General features: G+C 41.9%; 1 protein-coding gene across 1 annotated transcript in view; it reads left to right on the top strand.

Moving 5' to 3' along the window:
- LOC117497689 (caspase recruitment domain-containing protein 8-like) overlaps positions 1-6,161 on the top strand; it is a 6,878-nt gene extending 717 nt beyond the window's left edge. The window contains exons 2-7 of the mRNA XM_034149690.1: positions 3,266-3,361; positions 3,861-3,901; positions 4,032-4,072; positions 4,151-4,197; positions 4,591-4,808; positions 6,019-6,161. Coding sequence (XP_034005581.1) covers positions 3,266-3,361; positions 3,861-3,901; positions 4,032-4,072; positions 4,151-4,197; positions 4,591-4,808; positions 6,019-6,161 — 586 coding nt within the window. The remainder of the gene's footprint in view (positions 1-3,265; positions 3,362-3,860; positions 3,902-4,031; positions 4,073-4,150; positions 4,198-4,590; positions 4,809-6,018) is intronic.
- The last annotated feature ends 10,268 nt before the right edge of the window (positions 6,162-16,429 follow it).

Below are 16,429 nucleotides of genomic sequence, written 5' to 3'. Positions count from 1 at the left end.
CCTCTCCTCCTCCCCCCATTCGTTCCTCTCCTCCCCCCCTTCGCTCCTCTCTCCCCCCCTTCGTTCCTCTCTCTCTCCCCCTCTCCCCCCCCCATTCGTTCCTCTCTCTAACCCCCCCTCTTCTCCTCTCTCTCCCCCCCTTCCTCTCTCTCTCTCCCCCCCTTCGTTCCTCTCTCTCTCCCCCCCTTCTCTCTCCTCTCTCTCTCTCCCCTCCGGTACACAGCACCGTCAGACGTAGTGTGGAGTTGCATTAGGTAACGCGAGATACGGCTGATACTTGCGCATTAGTTTCTGTCATGGATCAGTATCAACAGTCCTGCCAGTAACGTTTCTATATGATCAATACTACTTTAGTTATAGCCTGATATATGATAGCTAACTTTACAATGTTGTGATGTGACCGACGTTAGCTAACATGAACTGTAGCTAACGCCGGTCACTCACCAAGACAGCTGCCCTGTTCTCCACTGGTTCTCCTCACACCACAGCTCCATTTCTCTCCGATGGCCGTTATTCCTTCTAATCCTTGGCTGCTCCTGGGGCCTGTACTACGAAGCCGGATTTTCCTAACCTGGATATGTTGGAGTTAGCCGGTTGGCCCAATCCAAAACATACGCGCTCTCGCTAAGCTGTACTACGACGCTGGTTATCAAGTGGATCGCTCAAGCCAGCCGTGTCCTATCTAGTTAGGTGCGCGTTCACATGAAAGGGGTGGTATTTGGAGCATTCGACCAATCTCAAACATGGACAAGTGTACTGACAGCGCAGCGTCATACTTCCTGAATGAAAAGTGAACTTTAATATTAGACAATTATGAAGACGTTAAACTTTAAACATCCATGACTTAAACACTTTATCCAGGATAAAAGCCACAAAGCTGCACCTGCAAGGTGAATGCAGCTGGTAAAAGAAAAAGCGTTTGAATGCGTACATTAACAGGTTTATGATATCACTGCCCCGTCTAAGACACGAGTGGATCTGACTTTAATTAGGAGAATTTGACTCGAGTGTTTCGTCAACTTAATGTGTTGCTTAAAATAATACTTCTGCATACAGTATGTGACACTGTGAGTGTTGCACGGCCAGATACGGCTCAAGAAGCTGACTCAAATAAGGAAATATATGATACATTATGATGTGATATGATATGAATGATAATGGGACACATCGCCGTCTGCACTCACAGTGCCGCGGACTGTACTTAATGTTACTCTGATCCGGTTACTTATGTTGTGGCAGATATTTAAGTAAGCTTTCTTAACGCTAATGTTATAATAGTCAGATTGCTCTGAAGATGGGAGGGGATATTCTATTCATTTCACGTTCACACAGTCAGTTGATTTTTGCCGGCCGTCTTTCCTGCAACGGCAGTTTTTCTGTATTTCCTCTATCCTGTTATATGACTTGATAGCTTTAAACTCCGCACACGAAGCTCTGATTGGTCAGCAGGCGGTGCTTTCACTGAGTTGATCTCTTAGCCTGCAACCAAACCTCCTCCCGAGGAGGTTAGCCGCTCAGCATAAGTTACCATGGAGATCTAGCCCGCTAAAAAGAGAACCAGCGTCGTAGGACCGGAAAGCCTGAGTTTTCCCTGAAGTCAGCCGGCTAAGCGACAATCCGGCTTCGTAGTACAGGCCTCTGGTCTCTTGGACGCCTAGCAGGCTCATAATTATAAGGTTGTGGTCCGTCATATGCATTCGAATATACATTTCAACCTCTTCTGTGTCAAAAGTAGCATTGTGATCCATGTTTATTAATACGTTAGACCGGCCGCTCTCCCTCATGTGACGTCACACGCGGGTGGTCTTCTTTTATGCGGAAGTAAAAATGTCTTACAGAAACCACGCCAGATGTCACTGTAGTGTTTATTTATGTATATTGTTTTGAAAATCTAGTGTATACATCATTTTCCTACACATTTATTCACTGGGGTCTCTAACCTGCAAGTTGCTCTTTAAGGAAAAATCAAACTGCATAATTCACTCTGAACCTCCTAAAAACCTCAAATTCATCTTATATTCTCCATCATGTGTTTTAAATAAATGACATTATAAACACATGAATACAATAATTAAATATTTTTATTAAAACTATCAAACACTGACAAATATGTTCAGTTTTAGCTGTTTCTCACATTTGTATGAAGCTACATGATGCTCATACTGACTGAGGAGTTTAAACTGAAGATGATTTTGGATGTATGGCTCCACTATTTCTGAAATAAATATTCTCTGTCTATTTTTTATCACATTTCTTCTAAATTCATCCCGACATATTTGTCATATTTGTAAAGTGTGTGATCTTGAGTTGAATCAGTTTCAGTGGGTTTGTATTAGTCTGGCTGCACATCATGAGTTAGTGTAGATGGAGCAGAGGTTCAGATGTGAAGTCTCCACTTTTTATTGAAGGTGAAGCACGTTGTCTTTCATATTAATGAGAGCTCTTTTCTCTTTCTGGATCTTACAGTTTTTAACCTGTCAGGATGTCCACTTTATAAACTCCTACATTCTTACTTCTCCAGCTATAAACAGATTATTGAACCTTGAATATTTTAAGCTGAAACTTTGTTTTTCTAAACTTACATCATGTTTTCTTTATTCAGTCTGGAGGGCTGCAGTTTGTCAGAGATCAGCTGTTCTGCTCTGATCTCAGCTCTGAAGTCCAACCCATCACATCTGAAGATCTCTGAACCTGAGTCTCAACGCTCTGCAGAATTCAGGAGTGGAGCTGCTGAGAGATCTTCTGGAGAGTCCAGACTGCAGACTGGAGGATCTCAGGTCAGTTCTCCATCTTTAACTTCTGTGCTGAGATGAATATGTGAGAGTTGTGTTGACTCTGAGCTGCAGACATCAGGCTGATATGATCCTGATCCTCACGGAGTATCTTGATGCTAAAGTCTGTTTTCTTCTTCTGTGGTTTCTTTCCCTGACAGTGGCAGAGCAATGTTCAGCTTTAAATGTAAACATTACAATAAGAATTATACTCTGCATAATTCACACTGAACCTCCATCAAGCTTCATTTTACTACATTATATAAAAGACAAAGGAGTACAATTAATAAGTATTTCCAATCAAACACAAAACATATATTCAGTATTTGCTTCTTCCAACATTTTTATGAAGCTAAAAGATGCTTATACTGACTGAATAGTTTAAACTACCATGTGATCATGTGTTCTTTATTCAGACTGAGGCGCTGCAGGTTGTCAGAGATCAGCTGTTCTGCTCTGGCCTCAGCTCTGAAGTCCAACCCCTCCTACCTGAGAGATCTGGACCTGAGAGAGAACAAGCTGCAGGATTCAGGAGTGGAGCTGCTGAGAGATCTTCTGGAGAGTCCAGACTGCAGACTGGAGACTCTCAGGTCAGTAAGGGGTCGACTCTCTGCTGGTTCAGCAGTATTGTATTAAACACAGGGAGGTGGAGGTGTTCCTCTCACTGGGGAATCTCTCCAGTCCACCTTCCAGGCGTAGCCTAGCTTAGCACAACAAATCATGGATGTTACCATTTGTCTGCAGTTTCTCCTTTTGTTCATCTTGTGTTTCTTTACTTTCATTATTCAAGCAATATAATACAAGCTGACAATGCAACGCCACATTTCAGTCAGGAGCAACTCATTAACAGACAAATGGGATGTTACAGTTAAAAAGGAAGTCTGTTTGTTTTTCTATGTTCCTGGACTAATGCCTAGTGAATTCTCTAATGCAGCTGAGAGCTGTGCGCAGTCAGTCGTAGTGTTTGCAGAGAAGATATGATGTGATGTAAAGCATTGGATCAGTCAGGACTCTGAAGCTGACTAACTCAAAGAACAAACTATTATTTTAACTTGATCTCAAACTGTTGGATTGTGTTCATCCCTGCAGGATCAATGACGAGCCAATCAGAGCCAAGATACAGAAGAACTGTGAGTACTGAACCATACCCTCCATTCATCAAGATATTGTACAATACATCTGATCTTAAAAGGTATTTATAGTACAATAATTATTATAGTTTTATTATTATTGTTCTCTGTCACCTCTTCTCTCCATCAGGTGACTCCGATGTGGAACAGGAAGTGAAGACAGACAGAAAGGTGAGAGAGGAGCAGTTGAGAGTTGAAGCTAGAACTTAACTTGATTTCTAATAAAATAAATAACTTTGTTTGTTCCAGGCTCCTGAATCCTTCTCACCTGAACACACAACTGAGTCTTCATACAGGTAATCCTATAACATGACCAAATATTATTTTAAACACATTGAAAATATATATTATTTAATTGTGTTTAATTTCAAGTCTTTCACCTTGAGGTACTGCATCCAATCTCTTTCCAGCAGACATCAATAAGATAATGCCTCTGTGTGTAGGATTGTTTTCTTGTACCAGTCTAGATCCTCGCTGGACTAGACATTTTGTTAATTTAATGAAAATGTGTTTACACACATTCTGATGCATGTGGACACATCTTCAGTGATGCTCCTGTAATCATCAGGTGTTTCAGATCTTTCAACAAACCCTCCTCCAGGTCAGACTCCAGCTGGATGAACACCTGTCAGTCAGAACACAGGCCAGTGAAGGCTTGTTGTAGTAACTTGTCTCTTGTGTGTCTACAGGTTCAGGTGTCCTGGTCCAGGTATGTTCCAGTGTGCTTCGACTGGCCTGGTGTTCGTCATGGCTCAGAAGGCGGAGCTTCTGTACAGGGCGGCCACTTGGGATGAGAGCCTCCTCCAATCAGCTGGCAAGCAGGCAGCAGGGCCGCTGTTCGACGTGAAGAGTTCTGATGAAGCTGCCGTCTGCCAGCTCCACCTGCCACACAGCGAGACAGAGGATGGTAAAGACATCTGCAGTGTTAACAAATACACTTATATAATGTTTAGCACCTTATACCATCCACTACTGTTCAAAAGTTAACTAGTTTAACAAAGACAATAAGACTGTTAACCACCAGAACTGTTGAAGCAAAATCTGTTAAACACACCTGAACAGTTGAAACAACATCCCTAATATTCATCTGGCTGCTACTTAAACACATATTTAAAAATTATTTATCTATTTACCTATATCCTATTTCAATAACTTGCATATAGACTCTTATTGCACTATTTCACTATTTCACTTTTTTAAACTATTTCTTTTTGTATTAGTATTTACTATTTACTTGCACTATATTTTTCTGTGTATCTGTGTTTTGTGTTGCTCTGTTGGAGAAGCCTGTGACACAAGATTTTCATCGGCACAACTGCACTGTAGCTATGTACGTATGACTAAATAAAGAACCTTGAACCTTGAACCTTGATATAGATAATTCAGACACCAAATCTGTTCTTTACATTCAAAATAGTTGTGTCCCCAAAAGAAGAGAATGAAATGATTAAAACATCCATTTAGTGGATGTGTTTCATGACATCATTATTGAAGCATACGATGCAATGCAGCTCTAAATACTGAGTTGGATTTTCTTTGGGTCCTCTGCAGTCTCCTCACTGGATATTAAAGACATTTAAACTGTGACCTGTCAGTCCACAGCATGTTTAGCTGCTAACAGTGCTAACTCAACGCTAACTCTCACTCTCAGCTAGCAGTTTGATTAATTATGACTTTGTTATCCATCTCTTGCTCTTTCTGCTCTTTACATTGTCAGTCTGGCTGAAGCATGTACAAAACAAAACGACAGACAACAACATTTATAAGTTAGACTTTCTACGCCCTAAAAGCTTTAGAGAACTCTTCACACATCTAGAGAATCACTCAGACATGAGACCGGACACAGTCAAGCTGCTCTGGCTGCAGATTACAAACATTTCAGCAGTCTTGTGAATGAGAAATAATTACGCACGCTCACATCCAGAAAGATCACAGGGGGACGGAACAATAATTAAACATTACAAATAAAAGGTGAAGGATAAACTGGTACATCCCAGTGAGGCTCCAAGTGAATGACATTAGATGAACATTAGCTCTGAGCTAAAGTGGTGTGACATTGAAGATGATGAAGCTGTGTTAGCAGCAATGCAACAGATGACCAGCTCTTTGCTCCACAGCGCTGCTCCTGGACGGCCTGTTGTCTGTCGTCCACATCACTGATGAAGGCCTGAGCATCTTGGAGCCGCTGGAGGTCACACACACTCACGTGGTGGTGAAGGTGCTTCACCTCTCTCCTTTGGCCTTATCATCGATAAATTGAGAAGGCTTCTAAAGTGGCGAATAAAGGGAAAATTCTGCTGTTCCTACGACCCCCGGGCCGAGTGGAACAAATACTGGATGTGTTTCTGCTGCAGAACAACGTCCTTGAGGAGGAGGTAATGTGCTCACCATCAGCCTAAATGCTTGTTTTAAACCACAGCTGTTTCCACAGAGAAGTTGTGGCCCCAGGCTCCCTACTGAATAGAATAGAATTGGAGGGATGAAACCCTCTTTAAAGGTCACACATAAATGCACGGTGGGGGGTTGTCCAGTGCCTTGCTCAAGGGCACCACGGCAGGGCAGGAGGTGAACTGGGACCTCTCCAAGTAGCAGTCCACACTCCATTTTTAGGTCTGGTCGGGGACTTGAACCAGCGACCCTACAGCTCACAGTCCAATCCCCTACTTTTTTTTTATTTTTTTTTTTATCTTTTATTATCAAAAATAGACATTTAACAGTTCATCACAATTACATAAAGTACTTTCTGCATATAATGTATGAAACGCCATACAAAAAATGACATATACTGTCATTATTTCACTGAAAAGTAGTGTGTCTTTATGTCACTTTTCAAAGTTGAAGCACCAAAGCTCCCTCCTCATCCATCTCAATTAATTTGCTGCCATTTACAAAATCCTCACAAAATATGTCCTTTTTCACATGTATGAGAACAAGGTTTATGTCCCTTTTTGTTGTCCTCTTCATTATGTGCCACACGTCAGACATTTAACCCTCGAAATGGGCAATGTTCCTCCTTATCTGGACCGCACGCCTGGCGTGGCTCAGAACATAGGTTTAACAGATTCACATTGCATTCCTCCTTCTTCTCAATCACACCAAACAGCCACAGCTCCTTCCAATCCATTTCTCTCACATACCATTCATTCCAACATCTACCAATTAACTCTTTCATCCTTCCAAAAAAAACACCAAGCTCTCTACATTCAACAAACTCATGCAAAACATGTTTCAACCTGGTCTCTACAAACATCACCTCTCTCTCAACAGTTTCCTCAAAATGACTAATTATCAGATTGTTAAACACCCTATTATGTCTCAACAAAAAAAATCAAAATGTTCACATTCAATACTGTTCCATTTAATTTTCACATTCTCCCACATTCTTCTACCAGTCAGACCTTTCCCAACACTCGTCCATACTCTCTCTGATGCAGGTCTCCTAATAACATCCCCTTTTAAACCATTTATACATAATTTTTTGTTTTAACATCTTCTATTTTAACATTGACATCCTCTTTCCCCACATATAAATCAACACACTCTCCTTTCCTATAACGATCTCACTCTCAATCATTGTTAACCATTCACTCGGCATTCCATCTTTGATTTCTTCCATCATTCGTTCAGCTGTCCCTGGATACATCACTTCATCTATTTCCCTAACCTCATCCACTATCACCTGTGCCTTCATAAAGCCTGGTACATACTCTAAAACTAAGTCCTTAACCCTCCTCATCCCCGCTCTCCACATCGGCAGATTGAATAAGGAACACTGCTCATGAGTTGATCCTTGGGTTAAGGAAGATCGGCTGCTCCCACACCTGCTGCACATTCACACACTCATACCTAACACACTTCAAAAACTCACCCCATGCACTCATTACTTCCTTGATAAGCACTCAAACCTGTCAACATCCCCTTTCTTAGCACCATAAAAATAGCACTATCACCACATCCTCCACATTTATTTATTTGTTCCTTTAAGAATATTTTTCCATAACTGATCTTCCTTATTTCCCAAATAGCGAACCATCATTTTAATCCTAATTGCTTAATTTTCCTTCTTAAGTTTATCAGCTGTAAACCTCCATCCCTACACTCATTTTCTAGCACTTCTCTAGCTATCCTTACCCCACTCCCATCCCATATGAACTCACTAACTATCTTATCTATTTCATCACTACACTATCCGGCACATCTAAACCGTCATTATATAAAGTGCCCTACTCATGATTAACCCATTCACTACAGCTATCTTCCCCCTCAACTTAAAGCCCCCTCATCTTCCAAAACTCAACGTCTCACTATTCCATTAATTAACTCTACATACTGTCTGTCCCTACCCTCCACTACTTTAATCCCTAAATGTGATCCCACTCACACACCCTAAAATAGTCCTATTTTCCTTCAACCCTATATCACAACTCTCATCCCTCACCTGTCCTATGTACATAATCTCTGATTTATCTAAATTCACCCTAGCTCCTGCTGCACCCTACCATACAAACTGACTGTCTTCAACACTTCCCTTACCTACTTTCCCTATCTTTAACTGTATGGTGGTGTCGTCTGCATATACTTAAACTCAAACTAACACCCCCCCTCCTGGCACCCTCCACTCCCTTTTATAAACCTGTTTTGCAGCAGCAGAGTCGCGAGGGGCTCGGCTGACAGCGCGTACAGCATTGCTGAGAGAGGGCATCCTTGCCGGACCGACCTCCCTAACTTAAACCACATTGGTTACCTACCCCATTAATTTTAACGCAACTGACTGCACTACTATAAATCCTCCTTACCCACCCTATTAATCTTTTCCCAAATCCTGCCTTCTCTAACACTCTATACAAAAATCCATGACTAACCCTATCAAAAGCTTTATTTAAATCTAAACTAACTACTATCCCACCTATACCCTCCTTCATGTGACTAATTGTGTCCCTAATACTACTAATAGTGTCACAAATATCTCTCCCTGGAATACTATACGCCTGTGTGTTTCCCACTACTGATTTTATAACCCTCTTAATTCTATTCGCTAACACCCGTGCTAGCACTTTATAATCCGTGTTTAACATACTAAGTGGTCTATAGTTTTCTAATTTATTCCTATTCCTTTTTAAAACAATATACTAATAATCCCTGTAGATATACCGGCCGGCAATTCCTCCCTCTCCGCCAGGCTCCTGTACATTTTAAGGAGTATTGGCGCCAGCCCCTCCTTAAACTCTATATAGAACTCAGACGTCAGACCATCTATCCCTGGACTCTTATTCCTACCTAACCCTGCTCTTGCTAACTCTATCTCCCCTAGTCCTATCTCCCCCTCACACATTTCCCTACCTTCATCACTCAAACCTAGCTTCCATACTATCTATCACCTGTTCTAAGCTCTCCCTATCAATCTCCTCAGCCTCAAAATACTCCCTATAAAACTCTCAACTCTCTCAGCAATCCCTACAAAATCTGATATTATTTCTCCTCCTTTCCTTCAACCTGCTCTATATTATTCTTTCTCTTGCTTTACTTTCTCTAATGCCAAAAAAAAACCCTGTACTTTTCTCTCCTTCAAACCGCATACCTAGCCCTACTTCTAACTATAGCCCCTCTACATTTTCTCTTCTCTATCTCCCCCAGCTCATCCTTCAAACGACTATACTCATCCAGATCTCTCCCTATTTCATATCTACCCTTTGAGCCTCTAAATGTAAACTCTTCTCCTAACCTTTTTCTCTTTCTCTCTCTTTCTTATTTTATTCCTATTTGGGATCAAAATCCTATACTTATCCCTTTTATTTCATTTTTAATCCCCTCCCAACACACCCCCCACATCCTCACCATTCAAACCTCCCCTTTTTTCCATACATTTCTCTCACTTTAACTTTATATCCATCATCCTTCAGCCAGACAGGCATTTAGGCACCACACTCCTCCTCCTCTTCCTCTCATCACTGTTCCAATGTCAGAACCTACAAGATGTTATGATCACTCATGGCAGTCATTCCTATACTCAATCTGCCAATTTTCTCCCCTAAATTACTCCACACTAAATCTATTCTACTCTGTTTTAATATCCCTCCCACCACTTGATTCCTAGAAAAAACCCGCTCCCTACTGTTCCTTTCCCTCCACACATCCTGCAGCCCAATTTGTCCCCATTATTGTTTGAGAGCACCACGTGATGAATCACTATTAAAACCCATATTTAACAGAACATCCAGTTTCGAACACCACACATTAAAGTCACCAACAATCATACATTTTCCCCCACATTTACCCTCCAACCCTTCAAAAAACTCCCTCCTCCTTCTAACCTCATTCGGTGCATATACGTTAACTAATCTAAAAGTTTCCCCCAGTACACTCGAACAGTTATCCCAACCATTCTCCCAACACCATCATCCTCAACTTTCCTTAATTCGTTACCACCCCTGCTTTAATTATATTGCCACCCCTCTAGCACCCACACTCCCATTATTTACATACATTTCTCCCATCCACTCTTTCCTTACATCCTCCACACACCTCTCATCCCAATGTGTCTCCTGCAAGCATATAATGTCTGAGTCACAATTATTAAGGGCCTGCTCTCTCCGGTCCTTGGACCTCAGCCCATTTCCATTGAAGGAGGAAATTGTCACCATTACCAGTGTTATGAAAGTTTGTAATTGTATTCAATTCTATTCATTTTTTTTCCAGACCACTTTGTAGCTCCTCCTGACGTTTTCACCCGTCTTTTCTCCACCTCCTTATCCTTCTCTACTTTCCTCTTTGCATTTAGCCTGCTGGATTCTCTCCTTATTCCTCTGCTCTTTATCACAGCGTTTGTCTCTCCGAAGATCTTCCCCCCCAGAGGTCCCATCATCTCCACCTCTTCTCCATCAGACTCGTTCTCCTCGTAGTCTCCTCCCTCCTCCATGTCAGACACGACCGAACTGACCTCCATTTCCTCAGCAGTCTGTCCCCCGTCTCCACCATCACCTCCTCCATCTCCTGCTCCCTCTCCTCCTTTCCTCTCACCGACAGCTCCTCCTCCAGCATCAGGTTTAGCTTCCACATCCGCATCAGCATCCGCATCAGCATCCGCACCCGGATCAACATCCACATCAGCATCCGCCTCAGTATCCACCAAACCCTCACCACTCCTCGCAGCCTTTCCAGCATCCATAGCAGCAGGAACACCAGCAGCTGGAACAGCAGCAGCATTGGCTCCACTACTACACGCACCTCCGTAGTCTGCTTTCCCCTTCTTCCTCCCTCCGTCTCCTCCATCGTCAGCGGCAGCCGTATCAGCGGCTCTCTTTGCAGCAGCAGCAACAAATATAGCCGCAACAGCAGCCACAGCTTCTTTGTTAAACTGCTCCCAGCCTCATCACTTCTGCCCTCTTCTTTCACTCTCTTCCTGACTTCCACCCTCCTCTTCCTCAATTCATTCTCAGCTGTTTTTTCCGCACTGGGCACTCTTCTCCCCCTGGCTCCACTCGCCCCATCTTCCCGAGCCACACAGTCCCGGGCATAGTGTTCCCTGCTTGGCACAATTTATAGCATCTGAACTCAGGGCATTCTTTATATTAAATGCCCTGGCCTTATGCACAACCTGCCGACCGGCACTTGTTTATCATGGATCACCCTGAAGTACTCCGGCCGGACCCTCGAGAGTATCAATCTGGTTGAGTACGGGAGTGACGTTACTTCCTTGTTGAACCTTCACCCGCAGGAACCTCGTCCCATCAGCAACCTTTGTGCCTGGCCACACTCTTCTCTTTATTGCCGAGGACAGGCAGAACCCCCCACATTGCCAATCTACCTTTAATTGTGGTATCCAAAATGTAAGCCGGTATGTTAGGAATGATACTGTAAGTTCTTTTATCATACAGTCTCTGCCCCGCACCATGGCTCCGTTTATCCTTATCCCATCCATTATTTTATTTTTTTCCTTTTTCATTCAGCCATTGCCACTTTCATATAGGCCATCTCCTTTCACCCTGCAACCCCATCACCTCTCCACATTCTTTTTTTAACTCCTTTTAGCAGATCCATTACATCCAGTGTACCACTGCTTTTCCGCTTTCCACCGCCACCACCACAGTAAGCTCTCTTTTATATTTCTCCTCTTCCACCACCCTCTCCAGCTCCTCTCTCCACCTCTTTTTGTTCCCCTACTCCTGTTTTTCCATTTTGTCCGCTCGTATTCTCGTTGTCATTGTCCTTTCCTTGTTCATTCACAGTTTTTCCATCCCTCTCCACACTCCGCTGTAATGTGTCAATGTCCGTGATCCGTGACGCAGTTGATAAAGCCATTCCAGTTTTCGTTGCCAGTATATCCATCAAAAAGAAAAACACACAGGTCGGGGGAAACCCCCAGACAGCAAAGCTGTTTGGGGGGGGGGAACTACGAACAAAAAAAACAAACTATACGTAGGACGAAACAAACGAGAATCACACAAAAACAAACAATTCACTTCTCTCCTTCCGGGACCAAACACGCACGTAGGCTCTCAGTCCAATCCCCTACTGACTGAGCCACTGCCGGACTATTTTAAAGCTTTATACCCCAAATCAGCACTTTTGAAACAGGAAGTGAAACAGAGGGATTTGAGCCATGGCTAGAATGGGTGATCTGTTTGGTATTTTGAGCAAAACACTTCATAGACATGTTTTTTAAATATTTTTATATATCTGAGGCCTATGCTATTGCCTAAAAATAGCATGATAGGTGACCTTTAAATATACTAACTACTTGACACACAATATTGATATTTAATAATGATTTTGTTGATGTTTGTATTGCTTCCACTGTTCCCATTAGTGTTTACTTCCTGTTTTGATCTTGAGCTGCAGATTTCTCCTATTTTTAAGGTCAGCTTGATGTTTGTTTGTTGGTGTGTTTCTCTTCAGGGAGATACAGGAGATGAAGGAGACATCGGAGAACCTGGACCACCCGGACTTTATGTAAGACAACTACATCTACAAAAAGTATTAATCAGAATCAGAAATGCTCAATTTATCCATGAGGGGAAATGGATTTTGTTACAGTTGCTCCATTTTTAAATATCTTCAATATCTACAGGGTAATTTTATAAAAGCTGAAGTACCAGGCTCCTCCAAAAGTGAAACAGAAATATATATATAACACATAAAACACAAAAATACGGCAAGAGGAAACAGAAATAATAATAATAGATACAATTTGTATAGCACCTTTCAAGGGACCCAAAGCCGCTTTACATGGTGAACAAACAAACAAACAACAAAAGGGGCAAATAATAAAGTGACCAAGTGCAAGTAAATGCAGGAGAAGTCAACTTTATACAGGGAAAATAGAATAAGAAAAGATAAGATTGATATCAATTCTTAAAATGTCAATACTAGAGGAGATGCATTGAATTCCTTTATTGTCAAAAATCAATCCTGTCAGTACATATCCAGAAACCAACAAGCGATTACAAAAAACTAACTCAGATGTTATTCTTTCTTTTCATTCCAGGGAGCCAATGGGAATCCAGGAAAGTCTGGACCCTCAGGTGATCCCGTAAGATTACTTAAAGCAATTTCTTTACTTCAATAATAATGAATGAAAACATTTAATCTTACCTTATCAAGCTTTACTGGAATGGTGTGTGTGTGTGTGTGTGTGTGTGTGTGTGTGTGTGTGTGTGTGTGTGTGTGTGTGTGTTGTGTGTGGTGTGTGTGTGTGTGTGTGTGTGGTGGTGTGTGTGTGTGGTGTGTGTGTGGTGTGTGTGTGTGTGTGTGTGTGTGTGTGTGTGTGTGTGTGTGTGTGTGTGTGTGTGTGTGTGTGTGTATTTTCTCTACCAGGGCACTAAAGCAAAGCGAGGTTACAGAGGTGATCGGGGTTTTAATGGAGACCCGGTGAGTTTAATCCCTCCTGTTTTTTATAACACTTTATTCGTTCATTTGTTGTGACCAGAGGCCTGTACTACGAAGCCGGATTTTCCTAACCTGGATATGTTTGAGTTAGCCGGTTGGCCCAATCCAAAACATACGCACTCTCGCTAAGCTGTACTACGACGCTGGTTATCAAGTGGATCGCTCAAGCCAGCCGTGTCCTATCTAGTAAGGTGCGCGTTCACATGAAAGGGGTGGTATTTGGAGCATTCGACCAATCTCAAACATGGACAAGCGTACTGACAGCGCAGCGTCATACTTCCTGAATGAAAAGTGAACTTTAATATTAGTCAAATATGAAGAAGTTAAACTTTAAACATCCATGACTTAAACACTTTATCCAGGATCAAAGCCACATAGCTGCACCTGCAAGGTGAATACAGCTGGTAAAGAAAAAGTGTTTGAATGCGTACATTAACAGGTTTATGATATCACTGCCCCGTCCAAGACACGAGTGGATCTGACTTTAATTACATTTGACTCGAGTGTTTCGTCAACTTAATGTGTTGCTTAAAATAATACTTCTGCATACAGTATGTGACACTGTGAGTGTTGCACGGCCAGATACGGCTCAGCTGACTCAGATAAGGAAATATATGATACATTATGATGTGATATGATATGAATGATAATGGGACACATCCACGTCTGCACTCACAGTGCCGCGGACTGTACTTAATATTTCTCTGATCCGGTTACTTATGTTGTGGCAGATATTTAAGTAAGCTTTCTTAACGCTAATGTTATAATAGTCCGATTGCTCTGAAGATGGGAGGGGATATTCTATTAATTTTCACGTTCACACAGTCAGTTGATTTTTGCCGGCCGTCTTTCCTGCAACGGCAGTTTTTCTGTATTTCTTCTATCCTGTAATATGACTTGATAGCTTTAAACTCCGCACACTGAGCTCTGATTGGTCAGCAGGCGGTGCTTTCACTGAGTTGATCTCTTAGCCTGCAACCTAACCTCCTCCCGAGGAGGTTAGCCGCTCAGCATAAGTTACCATGGAGATCTAGCCCGCTAAAAAGAGAACCAGCGTCGTAGGACCGGAAAGCCCGAGTTTTCCCTGAAGTCAGCCGGCTAAGCGAAAATCCGGCTTCGTAGTACAGGCCTCAGAGGTGGGAAGTAGTTGAGTACAAATACTTCCTTACTGTACTTAAGTACATGTTTCTGGTATCAGTACTTTACTCCACTACTTATTTTTCTGACCACTTTTTACTTTGACTTCTTACATTTTGAACCCAAATACCTGTACTTTCTACTTCTTACATTTCTAACACAAATACCTGTACTTTCTACTTCTTACATGTTGAACACAAATACCTGTACTTTCTACTTCTTACATTTTGAACACAGATACCTGTACTTTTCTACTTCTTACATTTCTAACACAAATACCTGTACTTTCTACTTCTTACATTTTGAACACAAATACCTGTACTTTTCACTTCTTACATGTTGAACCCAAATACCTGTACTTTCTACTTCTTACATGTTGAACACAAATATCTGTACTTTCTACTTCTTACATTTTGAACCCAAATACCTGTACTTTCTACTTCTTACATGTTGAACACAAATACCTGTACTTTCTACTTCTTACATGTTGAACACAAATACCTGTACTTTCTACTTCTTACATGTTGAACACAAATACCTGTACTTTCTACTTCTTACATGTTGAACACAAATACCTGTACTTTCTACTTCTTACATTTCCCAAACAGGCTGGTTCCTTTAGTTTGAATGTGTGTTTGGTGGCGTGATCATTATTATTTAGAGTCATTGCGTGCCTATTGATTTGAACACGATCCGTGTATCCATCATTTCCTGGTCTTCTCTAAAGAAGAGGGACCAATGAAAACGTTGTCATATTGCCGTTGTTCAGCATGGAAACATTCATTAGTTAAAATTACATTATTGTTCTATTAATATAAAGGGAGGTCAGGTACTCTTTAAAACAGATGGTAGTTATGGGTACTTTTTACTGAAGTACATTTCAAAGCCCTATTTACCTTTACTTGAGTAAAGAAGTTTAGTCAGTACTTTACTTTTACCAGAGTATTTTTAAACTTGAGTATCTGTACTTCTACTTGAGTAAAGTACGTGTGTACTTTTGCCATCTCTGGTTGTGACTCAGTTTGTTGTGGTGCGTTCAGGGACCTCCAGGGCCTCCAGGTAAACGAGGACTAAAGGGGCGTCGAGGCCCCTCAGGCCTTGAGGGAGTTGGAGGACCACCGGGGCCACCGGGACTTTCTGGATCTCCTGTGAGTGAAATAAACTAGAAGAATGAAGACAAAGTTAGCTAATGTTATAAAGATCTCCCTGGTCCCCGGCTTGAGCTTCAATATCAGGATCCATGTATTTGTGATCCTCTCCAGAATGGAAGTAGTCATCACATACAGAGCATCAACTAGTTCCTGAACAGTGTCCTTCACATGCTGATATCCAAGAGAGGGAGTTACACAGTCACAAGATGGAGGAATAGAAAGCAGTATTCAATGTTTACTTCAGATTAGCTCCACGTCAGAAATGATCATGCTTGTCATATGTCTATCTCCATAGAGGCTGAATCATCATGTTAATCACATAGCTATCATATGCCTCAAACAGTCCTGATGCTCT

The sequence above is a fragment of the Trematomus bernacchii genome, unplaced genomic scaffold (genome assembly GCF_902827165.1).
Source record: "Trematomus bernacchii unplaced genomic scaffold, fTreBer1.1, whole genome shotgun sequence".
Taxonomy (NCBI): Eukaryota; Metazoa; Chordata; class Actinopteri; order Perciformes; family Nototheniidae; genus Trematomus; species Trematomus bernacchii.
Note: the sequence above shows the minus strand (reverse complement) of the source record. Positions and strands in the feature narration are given on the sequence as shown.